The sequence below is a fragment of the Anolis carolinensis genome, unplaced genomic scaffold (genome assembly GCF_035594765.1).
Source record: "Anolis carolinensis isolate JA03-04 unplaced genomic scaffold, rAnoCar3.1.pri scaffold_10, whole genome shotgun sequence".
NCBI lineage: Eukaryota > Metazoa > Chordata > Lepidosauria > Squamata > Dactyloidae > Anolis > Anolis carolinensis.
The window spans coordinates 15,158,711-15,172,877 of NW_026943821.1; the positions used below are offsets into that span (position 1 = coordinate 15,158,711).

A 14,167-nucleotide genomic window follows, 5' to 3' on the forward strand; every position below is an offset into this window, starting at 1 on the left:
GCAAAAGCTCCGCTGCTCACCACTGAAACCTCAATGATGAGTCCAGGATCACTCCCAGACTGCGAATCTGTGTCTTCAAGGGGAGTGTAACCCATCCAACACAGGTTGTAACCCCACATACTGTTCAGCCTTGTAACTGACCAGGAGTACCTCAGTCTTGTCTGGATCTAATTTCAATTTATTTATTCTCATCCAGATCGTCACAGCATCCAAACACTGGTTCAAGACCTGAACAGCCTCCTTAGCAGCAGGTGGAAAGGAGTGATAGAGTTGGATGTCATCTGCATACAGATGACACCCAATTCCAAAACCCCGGATGATCTCTCCCATGAATAAGTTAAACAAGATGAAACTCCAATTTTAGAAAGTGAAATGGAAGAAGCAAGTTTTGCCAAGTCCAAGGGCTCATCTATCCCTACAGTAAAGGGGGAAATGAAATCCTTACTGGAATTCTCAGTCCATTTATGAATCTGTCCACAAAAGCTCATGCAAAAATAAACACTATTTAATCTTAAAGGCGCTCCTACAGTCATTTTATTTATTTTTTCCTCCCTGGTCCATCCTCCTTTTTTTATTGATTTCCTTGTTCTATGGTCTGTCCTCTCCTTTTTCTCAGCAATAATGCACAGCGGTTTTGTCTGTGAGCCAGTACAATACTTAGGAGTCCCTTATGGGAAGAAATGGAACAGAATGCCTTGTTTTGTAAAGTGAGTACTAAGCAAAAAAAAAAAAAAAAGATTCAGTAGGATCCGTTAAGTACCACAGTAGGAGAAAAGCAAAAGGTGGGGAAAGAACCGAAGATAACAGCGAAGGAGAAAGAGCACAGCAAACCCCATCTCATCTGGGAAGCGAAAAGAAGGAACTGGAGAAGTGACGGAAGACAAGCACTTACAGACCCTCAAAGGAGACCTGCATTATGAGCAATGCATACTATGAGAAAATTGATGGTCACTCCTCTGCCTCTCTGAATCCACCCCCCTACTCCGAAGAAGCTCCTCCACTGGGACCTTCCACTGGGACGTTGCCCACGCTGGGCTATGAAGCCATCCCTGCAATGCCACCCGAATACCAGCCTTGCTATGGTTTGCCCAGAGAAGGATCCAGTCCTGGCGCGGTCCTCTATCCTTCACGGGCCATCTTCATCGCGACTGCCCTTCCACCCAGTGTGCCTGACTACTTGGGCTACTCCATCTTTAATATGGTTTGTTGTTTTCTACCCCTGGGTATTGCTGCCTTCGTTTGCTCTATAATGGTAAGTTGGAGGGAGAGAAATAGAGAAATGTAAACTGAGTTAGTTCTGAAACGATGCAAGGAAGGGGCTGCTGGTCTCTTACTCTTCATGATGGCTTTAGGGATTGTCCAAAACTGGGGAGAATCAGGACTGACTTTGGGCTTGTTTCCTTCATCATTTAAGCATTAGTGATGTGAGATTTGCATTACTAATGAGAAGAGATTCAACAAAATGGAAAGAATGATAAAGCATACAGTGAGCACTGGCTATACCGTGTTTCCCCGAAAATAAGACAGTGTCTTATATTAATTTTTGCTCCCAAAGATGCTCTAGGTCTTATTTTCAGGGGATGTCTTATTTTTCCATGAAGAAGAATTCATATTTATTGTTGAACAAAAAAATGAACATTTATTATATACTGTACTGTAGTTGTCATCATAAACCAGCATAACCAGACAAACTGTGAATCCTATCAAGAATTTCTTGTTACTACCAATATTTCCATGTACAATACTCTATGGTACGTACATTAACTGATCCTGCATGCTCTGGTGTTCTGTTCAGCGGGCATGCTTCCAAACAAAAGCTTTGCTAGGTCTTACTTTCGGGGGAGGCCTTATATTTAGCAATTCAGCAAAACCTCTACTAGGACTTATTTTCTGGGGATGTCTTATTTTCGGGGAAACAGGGTAGAGAGATGTGAATCTTGTTCTCTCCAAGGCAATCGAAAAAAGTTAGCCGTCTGAGGCTGGTCTACACTGCCTTATATCCCAGAATCCAGTCCCAGATTGTCTACTTATCCCAGATTATCTGGCAGTGTAGACTCATATAATCCATTTCAAAGCAGATAATCTAGTATCAGATCCTGGGATATAGGGCAGTGTAGATCCAGCATAGAGCCCCGGTGGCAAAGTGTGTTAAAGCACTGAGCTGCTGAACTTGCAGACCGAAAGGTCCCAGGTTCAAACCCCGGGAACAGTGTGAGCTCCAGCTTCTACCAACCTAGCAGTTCGAAAACATGCAAATGTGAGTAGATCAATAGGTACCACTCCGGCTGGAAGGTAACGGCGCTCCATGCAGTCATGCCGGCCACATGACCTTGGAGGTGTCTATGGGCAATGCCAGCTCTTCGACTTAGAAATGGAGATGAGCACCAACCCCCAGAGTCAGACATGACTGGACTTAACATCAGGGGAAACCTTTAACTTTACCTTACCTTTAGATCCAGCATTAGACTGGTTCAATAAAAATCAGGACTTTTTTCTGACAGGTTTATTATGACATTCCACCCTCCCACTCAATGGGTTACAACAATGTTTAACAGGAGCCTCAATAACATGCCTCTGCTCTGTTAATGAACCCAAGAGGTGTTTGGAAAGTTTGCAAATATCATATGATTTCTTAAAATGGATCATCTTTTGCTGAGGGGCAACCTGTCATACCTGCTGCACATGTTTCCACTCAGCAACACAACTGTCCATTAATATCCTGCCCAGCTTTTCAAATGTTAGGCAGTCAGCTTCTATTTTATACTAAAACATTATTGCTCATTATTGTTGTTGTCGTTGTTATCATCACCATCACTTTCCAAGTGGATTTCCTTTTGCGGGAATTTAAATTGCAGAGTTGCAGAACAGACAGTAGAGGGCTGCTGTTATATTACTATGTAGCAGAGCCAGCAAAGTGCCCAATGAGCATTAGTTATGTAAAGTTATATAATATAACTAGCTTTGCCCGGCCACACGTTGCTGTGGCTTATGCTTTCAGAGTGTTGTTCTTTATTTACTGTCCTGATTTTAGAGATTATATTGTTCTGTATTATTATATCACAGTAATTATTACATATTATATTTATAATCTTATATTATCTGCTTAGAACTGGATTATATGAGGCCCCTTCTACACAGCTGTATAAAATGCACACTGAAGTGGATTATATGGCAGTGTGAACTCAAGATAATCCAGTTCAAAGATTATAAATGGGTTATATAGCTGTGTGGAAGGGCCTTGAGTCTACACTGCCATATAATCCAGTTAAAATCAGATAATCTGTATTTTATAGGCAGTGTGGAAGAGGCCTAAGTGAGGCCTAACTCTGCCTGTCCCTTGGACTGAGTGGATTGCTAGGAGACCAAGTGGGCGGAGCTTAGACTTCTAACTGGCAGCAATTGGATAAAAACAATTATTCCTCTCCCTCTAATTAGGACTTTATTTTTCTTTTCTTTTTGTTGTATGAACGTAGAGGCATGGATGAGGGGTTGTGCTGCCAAGTTTAGTGTTTCTGGGATGTGTAGTTTTGTTGTTTTGTCCTAGGCCGAAATTTCATTACCCTTTTATATATATAGATGTGTCATATAAGATTGCAGCAATCATAATCATACTTTAACCTTTTAAAAAAAAAACAAAAAAAAAACCTAGGACTCAAGGCCACTCACCATATGCTTACTATACACCAGACACCTAAGGATGCTTCCAAACTGCTCTCAAATCCACTCCAAAGCGGGTTTTTTAAACCCGCTTTGGCACAAGTGGATTTTAGTCCACACACGCACATACACAAACCCAGGCTGCCATTATATTGCTGCACATACCCTCCTGGTGTGAGGAAATATGCTTTGTTCCGAATTAATTTGGTTTTTCTGGAGACATAGTTTGGACGCCTCCAGTAAAACCAAGACAGATCCCAGTTTTTGGGCCTGTCTGGATGGGCCCCCAGAGATCAGATTTGATTATATCCCTGTTCCAGTCCCCCAAGTGTGGATCTACCTCAACATCTGATGGTCTGGCAGCTCTTCATTGAAGAGCAACCTAAAAGTTGCCTGGTCAGAAGGTTACCAAGGAATACTTCTATGTAAAAATAATGCTTTTACGGCTTGACATGGTCTGGATCAAGGATTATGCACAAGGCTTAATCTCTCCAACTCTAAAACTTTAGATGTTTTAAGTTTTGTATATTATTTTTATTTGTTTAATGCCTAGCTGTTTTTAATTTCTCTATGTTTTATTTTATTGTATTGTTGTTTATTGGCATTGAGTCTTGCCAGATTTGTAGGCCGCCCTGAGTCCCCTCGGGTGAGAAGGGCGGGATAGAAATGACATAAATAAATACATACTTTGTAATATGTTCGAAAGGGCATAAACTGCATTATATGACTACATTGACCCTATAATACAGTTCAATCTGCATTATAATGGCAGTGTAGCTGTGGCCTTAGAGCAGGGGTCCTCAAACTTTTTAATCCGAGGGCGGTCCACAATCCTTCAGACTGTTGAGGGGCCGAATTATCATTTGGGGGAAAAACTAACAAATTCCTGTGCACACTGCACATGTCTTATTTGTGGTGCAAAACAACAACAACAGTGAAAGAACAATAAAAAAGGTAAAGGTAAAGGTTTCCCCTGACGTTAAGTCCAGTCGTGATCGACTCTGGGAGTTGGTGCTCATCTCCATTTCTAAGCTGAAGAGCCGGCATTGTCCATAGACATCTCCAGGTCATGTGGCCGGCATGACTGCATGGAGCGCCGTTACCTTCCCGCCGGAGCAGTACCTATTGATCTACTCACATTTGCATGTTTTCGAACTGCTAGGTTAGCAGGAGCTGGGGCTAACAGAGGGCGCTCACTCCGCTCCCGGGATTTGAACCTGGGACCACAAGAACAATACAATATTTAAAAATGAAAACAATTGTAACCAACATAAACCTATCAGGATTTCAATGGGAAGTGTGCTTCTGGCCAATGAGATAGTCAAGTTAATTAGGATTGTTGTTGTTGTGTGCCTTTCAAGTCATTTCAGACTTTGAGCGAGCCTAAGTCTAAAATTATTTATTTATTCATTTACTACATTTATTTATTACATTTATATTTCGCCCTTCTCACCCCGGAGGGGACTCAGAGCAGCTGTATGTACATACAATATATTATATTATTAGCATAGCATAATATTAGCATTATATATTACTATATTGAACTATACCACTATACTGTAATATTATATATAATGTATAATTAATATTATATGGCATTATTATTAGTATTGTATAACATTATAATATTATTATCAATATTATCTATATATATAAAAGGGTAATGAAATTTCGGCCTAGGACAAAACAATAAAACTACACATCCCAGAAACACTAAACTTGGCAGCACAACCCCTCATCCATGCCTCTACGTTCATACAACAAAAATAAAATAAAAATCAAGTCCTAATTAGAGGGAGATGAATAATTGTTTTTAGCCAATTGCTGCCAGTTAGAAGGCTAAGCTCCGCCCACTTGGTCTCCTAGCAACCCACTCAGCCCGGGGGACAGGCAGAGTTTGGCCTCACTTAGGTCTCTTCTGCACTGCCCATAAAATACAGATTATCTGATTTTAACTAGATTATATGGCAGTGCAGACTCAAGGCCCTTCTACACAGCTATATAACCCATTTATAATCTTATATTATCTGCTTTGTACTGGATTATCTTGACTCCACACTCCCATATTGTAGCGGAAGCCAGACTTCCCCTCTTCTCGGCTTCTCGTGTGTCTGTGTGGACGCAGTGGAAGTAGGAGACAGACAACTGGAGTTTTTTTCCAAAGAAAGCAGTTTACTAAAATTCATGCAGCTGCAGAGGTTCATCCCACGCACAACTAGGTGCTGAAAAGGGAGAACCTCGCCGACAGGGTCAAGTGTCTATTTATACAATTCAATGGGTTCGGTTTACGACCGCCCACATATCAAACCATTGGTGCATATTTGTGGTGCAGTATTACATTTCATTACTTTCGTTTCTCTCAAAACACATGATTTCGGGGAAATCATGTGATAACCCATCGGCTGTGTATCTGGCCTGTTCGTACCTCCTTATATGGCCATTTCCTCCTACCCCTTCATTCCTGCCTTAATATAATATATAAAATAAGTGTGCATTTTATATAGCTGTGTAGAAGGGGCCTCATATAATCCAGTTCTAAGCAGATAATATAAGATACTTTATTTCCCATACCACCATACTTTGCCACAGCAACACGTGGCCGGGCACAGCTTGTATGTATATACAATATATTATATTATTAAAATGATATTAAAATATTATAAAACTGAGGGTGGGGGGCAGGTAAATGACCTTGGAGGGCTGCATCCGGCCCCGGGCCTTAGTTTGGGGACCCCTGCCTTAGAGCATACTACCCATGCTCAAGTCTGGATGTTAACATTTCCTATGTTCCAGTAGAAAATCACTGGAGTTTCTAGTTATGGATAATATGAGACAAAGGGTTCTTTGTTAGCCAACACAATACAACTTTGTTCCCTCTGACTTTCCCTCCACTGATTAATGATTTGTCGCCTTTTTCCTCCCCAGACCCGAATAGCCAACCACAGTGGTGATGGCACAACTGCTCAGCGAAACTCCAGGATGGCACTTATTCTGGCCAACACAGCATTCGGTGTCGGGCTGGCCCTCTGGATTATATTGCTCACAATATTTCTGTGGTGATCCTTGATAACTAGGCAACCAGACTTCACAAACAAAATGAACTTAACTACGCATTTATGATGTTCTGAGGCTAACGCCTGCCTTCATTTCCTTCTGTCATCACACCATAAAACAATGTGCTATAGGATGCTTCACACTTGTATCAACGCTTTCTGATTGAAATCCATTTGACGTTGAAAACCAACAATGGAACATGTGAACTTCAAAGCATTTTCATTTGAGGCAACGTGAAAAGATTGGACGAAACTTCCACCAAACAAGAGACTTGGAATAATCCATCTACGCTCAGGGGTGAACATCAAATGTAATTTACTTCTATAATAAACAACAAAAGAAAGCGTATGATTGGTCAGTGATTATGTGGTTTATTGTTTAGGACTGGGTCTTGCTCAATATAGATTCAAATCCCCAACAAACCATGAAGCTTGGGTCAATCACTGGGGACCAGAGTCATGTGGAAATTAAGATTAATGATCAAAATCACTTGATGGTTCTTTTATTAAATAAAATAAAGCATAATAAAGTATAATATGCAGGCAGTGAGTCAGAGCATTTCTTGATGACGTACTGCTTGGAAATCCTGACTATTATTATTACTACTACTACTATTATTATTATCAATCGGCAGGAAGGTAATGGCGCTCCATGCAGTCATGCCTATGACCACATGACCTTGGAGGTGTCTACGGACAACGCCGGCTCTTCGGCTTAGAAATGGAGATGAGCACCAACCCCCAGAGTCGGTCACGACTGGACTTAACATCAGGGGAAACATTTACCTTTACCTATTATTATTATTATTATTATTATTATTATTATTATTATTATTATTATTATTTTATTTTCCAACTGTCGTACTGGAACAACAAGGATTGTTTAGTTTAACTTTAACAGTTTTTGGCAGTTCTTTGTTAGAGTATTTCCAATGTCAGCTGCTTCTAACCTAGCGATTTTATTTGAAGTGTTTAATGCCAGTGCTAATGCTTTTTGCTTTTGCTTTTTGGTGTGTTTCTTTGCCAAGTACTTTTGCATTTTTATATCGCCATTTGTTCAGATTTATTTTTTTCTCTTTTTTATATAAATACGGACACTTTTAAAAAATCACTTGATGGTTAAAAATGTCTATATGCATTCCGTTAGTATTAATAGCAATGAAGTATCCCAATGTATTGCAAAGTATGAGATGAACTGAGGCCCCTTCTACACTGCTATATAAAATCCAGATTATCTGCTTTGAACTGGAATATATGGCAGTGTAGACTCATATAATCCAGTTCAAATCAGATAATCTGGATTTTTTATTTGATAATCTGGATTGTATGGCAGTGTAGAAGGGGCCTGAGAGAAAGAATATTTCACAGACTTAAGTCTATTCGATCAGATGCATAGAGTGAAGTGTGCAGGAACGGGTTAAATAATTCTTCAAGCTCTGGCAGCAAATGGATTACACAATCTTTTTTATGTCACAAGAACCCTGTTTAATCAGTGTTTATCTATTCCAGCATTTCATTCCCACAGTAGCCAAACCCATTCTACCTGAAAGCCTACAAGTAGGATTTAAGACCCAAAAGATCTCTAAACAGTATATCTTCAGTTACAATTTATGTGGATTGTAGGAGTTGGAGCCCTCGGTGGTGCAGTGGATTAAACCACTGAGCTGCTGAACTTGCTGACCAAAAGGTCTGCGGTTCAAATCCAGGGTGAGCTCCTGCTGTTAGCCCCAGCTTCTGCCAAACTAGCAGTTCGAAAACACGCAAATGTGAGTAAGTCAATAGGTACTGCTCCAGCAGGAAGGTAACAGCGCTCCATGCAGTCATGCCAACAACATGACCTAGGAGGTGTCTATGGACAACGCCGGCTCTTCATCTTAGAAATGGAGATAAGCACCAACACCCAGAGTTGGACATGACTAGACTTAATGTCAGGGGAAAACCTTTACCTTTACTAGTCCAAAAAAGTAACTCTTCCAAGCTTTCAACAGCTGCATTGTTTTATTCATGGCACTGTTACACATCCACATCATCACTAGGTGCATCTATTATTAAACCTGTTGGAATGAGAAATATTGTGTCTAACAAGCATTTCAATAATTCAAAACTGAACATGTTTTGTACATTTCCCCCAATAAAGAAACTCTACATTTCCAATTTTCCTCTGCCAGAATTAGGGAAAAGAAAATAGAAAGGACTAGCTTTGCCCGGCCACGCATTGCTGTGGCTTATGGGAATCCTTTGTTGGCCAGGTGGAATAGCAGTGAATAGCCTTGCAGACTCAAAGCCTGGCTGTTTTCTGGAGTAGCTGGAGCTGTTTGTTGTATGAACTTAGAGGCATGGATGAGGGGTTGTGCTGCCAAGTTTAGTGTTTCTGGGATGTGTAGTTTTGTTGTTTTGTCCTAGGTCGAAATGTCATTACCCTTTTATATATATAGACTAGCTGTGCCCGGCCACGCGTTGCTGTGGCAAAGTATGGTGGTATGGGAAATAAAGTATTGAGAAATTGGTGGTAGTTAAGGTAAAGGGTAAAGGTTTTCCCCTGACATTAAGTCCATTTGTGTCCGACTGCACACTGAAGTGGATTATATGGCAGTGTGGAGTCAAGATAATCCAGTGCAAAGCAGATAATATAAGATTCTAAATGGGTAATATAGCTGTGTGGAAGGGCCTTGAGTCTACACTGCCATATAATCCAGTTCAAATCTGATAATCTGTATTTTATAGGCAGTGTGGAAGAGGCCTAAGTGAGGCCTAACTCTGCCTGTCCCCTGGGCTGAGTGGGTTGCTAGGAGATCAAGTGGGCGGAGCTTGGCCTTTTAACTGGCAGCAATTGGATAAAAACAATTATTCCTCTCTCTCTCTAATTAGGACTTTATTTTTCTCTTCTTTTTGTTGTATGAACGTAGAGGCATGGATGAGGGGTTGTGCTGCCAAGTTTAATGTTTCTGGGATGTGTAGTTTTGTTGTTTTGTCCTTGGCCTAAATTTCATTACCCTTTTCTATATATAGATAGATTGTGAGATCCAAGCATCCCATATTCTTCCCTTTCCTTCCTCTTCTTCTAAACCAATTTCTTGAGCTGATGGAAATTCCTCCACCTACTCTGTGTAGAAACACTAAGGATACATCTACACCAGTGGATCTCAACTTGTGGTCCCCGTGTGTTTTAGCCTACAGCTCCCAGAAATCCCAGCCAGTTTACCAGCTGTTAGGATTTCTGAGAGTTGAAGGCCAAAACATCTGGGGACTCACAAGTTGAGAACCATTGATCTACACGGTAGAATTAATGCAGTTTGACACCGCTTTAACCGACATAGCTCAAGGCTATGAAAGTACCAGTAATTCTAAAGACCTTGAAAGACTACAACTCCCGTGATTTCACGACATTTAGTAATGGCAGTCAAAGTGGCATCAAACAGCATTAAATCTACAGTATAGATGCATCCTAAGTCCTTTATCAACATTTATTTTTGTGCTTTTATCTACAGTTGTGGTTACAACAGGAGAAGCATTATCATTGCTGCAGATCGGACTTAGGTGAAAGGCAGTTTCAGTTCACTGTTGATAAGTTGGCAACCTTACCTTTTAACATAATTATATAAGAGATTCAGCTTGTCAAGCAGTGAAACCTTTACGAGTTGGAATATTCTCTAGGATATGAGTTCCTTGGAAGTTCCTTGGAAGTCAATCCATGGAGCTTGATGTATTTTGGTGTTACATAGTCTATTTGGACGTGCATAATATGAAGCATAAATTAATTACTTAAGAAATGTTCATTACTCCAGGATCCGATCTCTCAGGTGAAGAAGGGGAAAATCTGATAATCTCATTTTCACAGAAAGTGGAGTAGCAAGAAAGACACAGACTTTGCTACATGGGAGATATTATCTATTCTAAATTGCTTTTGAAAGCATGCTTCTTATACCAAGCATGCCTTGAACTCAACAGAAATGTACAGATCTTAGCTTCCTCCCGAAGGTCAGAAGAAATTTCCCTACACTAAAAAATGTCAAATTACCTGTCAAATAAGGAATCTTATTTATTTCCTGTCAATCTTATGGTCTGGTAGATACTGGTATTACTGCATTTTTTTTACCCTGCCTTTTTCTACCAATTCAAACTCATGGTTTATATGGTAGTCTTGGTGCAATTCCAGAATCCTTCACTGTCCTTGTGGCTAATGGACTTTGGGACTTATAGTGCAAAATGAACTCAGGTGGATTATAGGAATTGGAGCCCCCGGTGGTACAGCGGATTAAACCACTGAGCTGCTGAATTTGCTGACCAAAAGGTCAGCAGTTCAAATCCAGAGTGAGCACCCGCAGTCAGCCCCAGCTTCTGCCAACCTAGCAGTTCAAAAGTACAGTAGAGTCTCACTTATCCAACATAAACGGGCCGGCAGAACGTTGGATAAGCGAATATGTTGGATAATAAGGAGGGATTAAGGAAAGGCCTATTACACATCAAATTAGGTTATGATTTTACAAATTAAGCACCAAAACATCATTTTATACAACAAATTTGACAGAAAAAGTAGTTCAGTATGCAGTAATGTTATGTAGTAATTACTGTATTTACGAATTTAGTACCAAAATATCATGATGTATTGAAAACATTGACTACAAAAATGTGTTGGATAATCCAGAACGTTGGATAAGTGAGACTACTGTATATATTTTAGATGACAACGGAGTGCGCATGCGTCGAGCAGCTCCCTGTTGGATAAGTGAGACTCTACTGTATTCAAATGTGAGTAGATCAATAGGTACTGCTCTGTCGGAAAAGTATTGCACTCTATGCAGTCATGCCAGCCTAGACAACCTTGAAGGTGTCTATGGACAACGCCGGCTCTTCAGCTTAGAAATGGAGATGAGCACCAACCCCCAGAGTCGGACACGACTGGACTTAATGTCAGGGGAAAAAATTTATCTTAAATAAAATCTCCAGACTGTGATGCTGAACCCACACAGACATGGAAACCTAAAACACTATGTTCACATACTTTTGTAGTGAAATAGATGCATGTACCAACTTGATGTAGTTGGAGCTCTGTGAGGAAGAACATGCATTGCTGGCAAAAGTCTCAAAATGAAAATGGATTACAGCTACAGGATCAGAAATCAGCTAATTGTTGCAGTTGCGGGACCATAAAAAAGTTGAACGACAGGTCCATAATACTGCACACTTTGGCAAAAACAAACAAACATTGAGAGATAGTCAAATTCCAACCACCATATACCGTATATACTCGAAGATAAGCCGAGCAGCCGAAGCCTGGAGGCCATTCCTTGCAATATATGATATATTTATCTCTCATCTTACCCTCCCTTATCAGTGTTTTCTTTTCCAAAGCCTTCCTCACTCTTAACCAAGAGAATGTTTTGAAAAGGGAAAGAAGCCCTTGCAAGTCAGGAAGAAGAATATATATATACCCATTAATCTTATAAAAGCATTTCCCCCTGAAATACTGTATATACTCGAGTATAAGCCTATTTTTTAGCCCTTTTTTTTAAGACTGAAAAAGCCCCCCTCCGCTTATATTTGGGTGAGGGTCCTGGCTGGCTTACATTTGGATCAGCTTATACTCGAGAATATATGGTACATTTTTTATTTTTCTCTATTATTGTTGCGACTATTACATTTCTATTTTTATTATTAATAATAATACAATTGTTATTTCACTCTGATCTTATTATTATTATTATTGCATTTATTATTTCACTCTATTTATTATTACTTGTATTATTTTCCTATATTTATTATTATTGTTATTACATGTATTATTTTACTCTATTATTATTAAAAGGATACATAAGCACATTTACATTGAAGAAGATGAGAATATTGATTTGATCAGAGTTGACAGTCTTATCTTAAATTTGAGCTTTATGTAAATATTCAAAAACATTTAACCTACCGATGCCTCAATTAATGTAATTTTATTGGTATCATTTTTATTTCTGAAATTTACCACCCTTGGCTTATACTGGAGTCAATGTTTTCCCATTTTTTGTGGTTAAATTAGGTGCCTCGGCTTATATTCGGGTCAGCTTATATTCGAGTATATATGGTATTTGTTAATCTCTGCTATATATAGGCATTAACCCCCTGCATGCATTTGCATGCCAGGTAAATGACCTCGGAGGGCCGCATCCGGCCCCCGGGCCTTAGTTTGGAGACCCCTGACCTAGAGGATCAAAGGTTGAGAACCAATGCTCTAGGATATTTAGGTCTTATAGACAGGATAAGAGGAAGAACTACTCTAATTATTCATCCCTTTATTAAAGAACAAAATAGTTCCTGTAAGATCATGAGAAAGAAATTTAAAAAATCAGATAGCTCCATGGAAACTGTTTTCAATAGATTTATGGAGACTATATTGATCTGGGTTGACTCAGTACTTCTTTGAATAGCCTATTCCTGAATAATTCAAGTACTGGTGGGATGTATTTATATTGAGCTGGGGAGGTACAGCTAGGAATCAGCAACACAATTGGAAAGGACCACAAGGTATGCAGGAAAACACAACTAAAGTATTCCTGAAAGATGCCAATGCAGTGTCTGGTTAAAGTCCTCCAAAGATGGAGAACTCATAGCCAGGTACCACAGGTAACCTTATCCACTTGCAGTCAATAAGTTTTCCAAATGTTTAGCAAGAATCCTTTTTCTTGTGCAGACAGACCTCCCTACCAATGCATTCTGTATCCATGGATTCAGCCATCTGTTACTTGAAAAACCCAAAAAATTTAAACCTTGATTTTGCCATTTTATATAACGGAGATCAGTTTACTATGCCACAGCACATAAGAGGATCCAGAGATTTTGAAATCCATGGTAAGGTCTTGGAACCAAATCCCATCAGATACCAAAGCCCAGTGTCTATTGGTATGCATTCTAGAATTAAAAGAACACTACATTTCCTACATGACATCCCTTCAGATATTTAAATATGGCAGTCATGTCACACCTATATTCTTTTCTAAGGAAGCACAAGGTTGTTGAGAAAACAGGTCTTAAGGAGTGCCTGCATAAGAACAAAGGAAAACCTTGTTTGATCAGACCAAAGACCTATCCGCTTCAGCATCTTGTTTGCACAGTGGGCAACCGATAACATATGGGAAGCGTCCTAGCAGGATATGAACATAATAGCATTCTCTTGCTCATGATCTTAACAACTGGCACTGAAAGCGATCCAATCTCTGATACAGGAAGAAAACCAGGTTGCAGAAAAACTGGTTACATTTAACTACTGGTTGCCAGCTTGTTGTTCTTTCACTTCAACAAGAGTGGGCAAACGTGGAAGGCATATCGTCGTCTCACTTGTTCAGTCGTTTTCGACTTTTTGTGACGGCATGGACCAGTCCACTTTGCCTCTAATATCCTTCCCTCCAGTGAGCAGCCGGGCATTATTTCCTGGAGGATGGACTGGTTGGATCTTCTTGTGGTCCAAGGCACTC

General features: G+C 39.9%; 1 protein-coding gene across 1 annotated transcript; it reads left to right on the forward strand.

Annotated features, from left to right (window-relative positions):
- The first annotated feature begins 333 nt into the window (after positions 1–333).
- LOC107983258 (synapse differentiation-inducing gene protein 1-like) lies at positions 334–7,051 on the forward strand. Its single transcript, XM_016996087.2, has 2 exons — positions 334–1,252; positions 6,583–7,051. The coding sequence occupies exons 1-2, from the start codon at positions 917–919 to the stop codon at positions 6,715–6,717; spliced, it is 471 nt and encodes a 156-aa protein (XP_016851576.1). The 5' UTR covers positions 334–916; the 3' UTR covers positions 6,718–7,051.
- The last annotated feature ends 7,116 nt before the right edge of the window (positions 7,052–14,167 follow it).

Excerpts from the sequence above, each read along its gene's own strand:
- LOC107983258 (XM_016996087.2), top strand. The coding sequence starts at position 917 with ATGAGCAATGCATACTATGAGAAAATTGATGGTCACTCCTCTGCCTCT. Across the intron at positions 1,253-6,582 it reads CCTTCGTTTGCTCTATAATG|ACCCGAATAGCCAACCACAG; the intron begins GTAAGTTGGAGG and ends TTTCCTCCCCAG.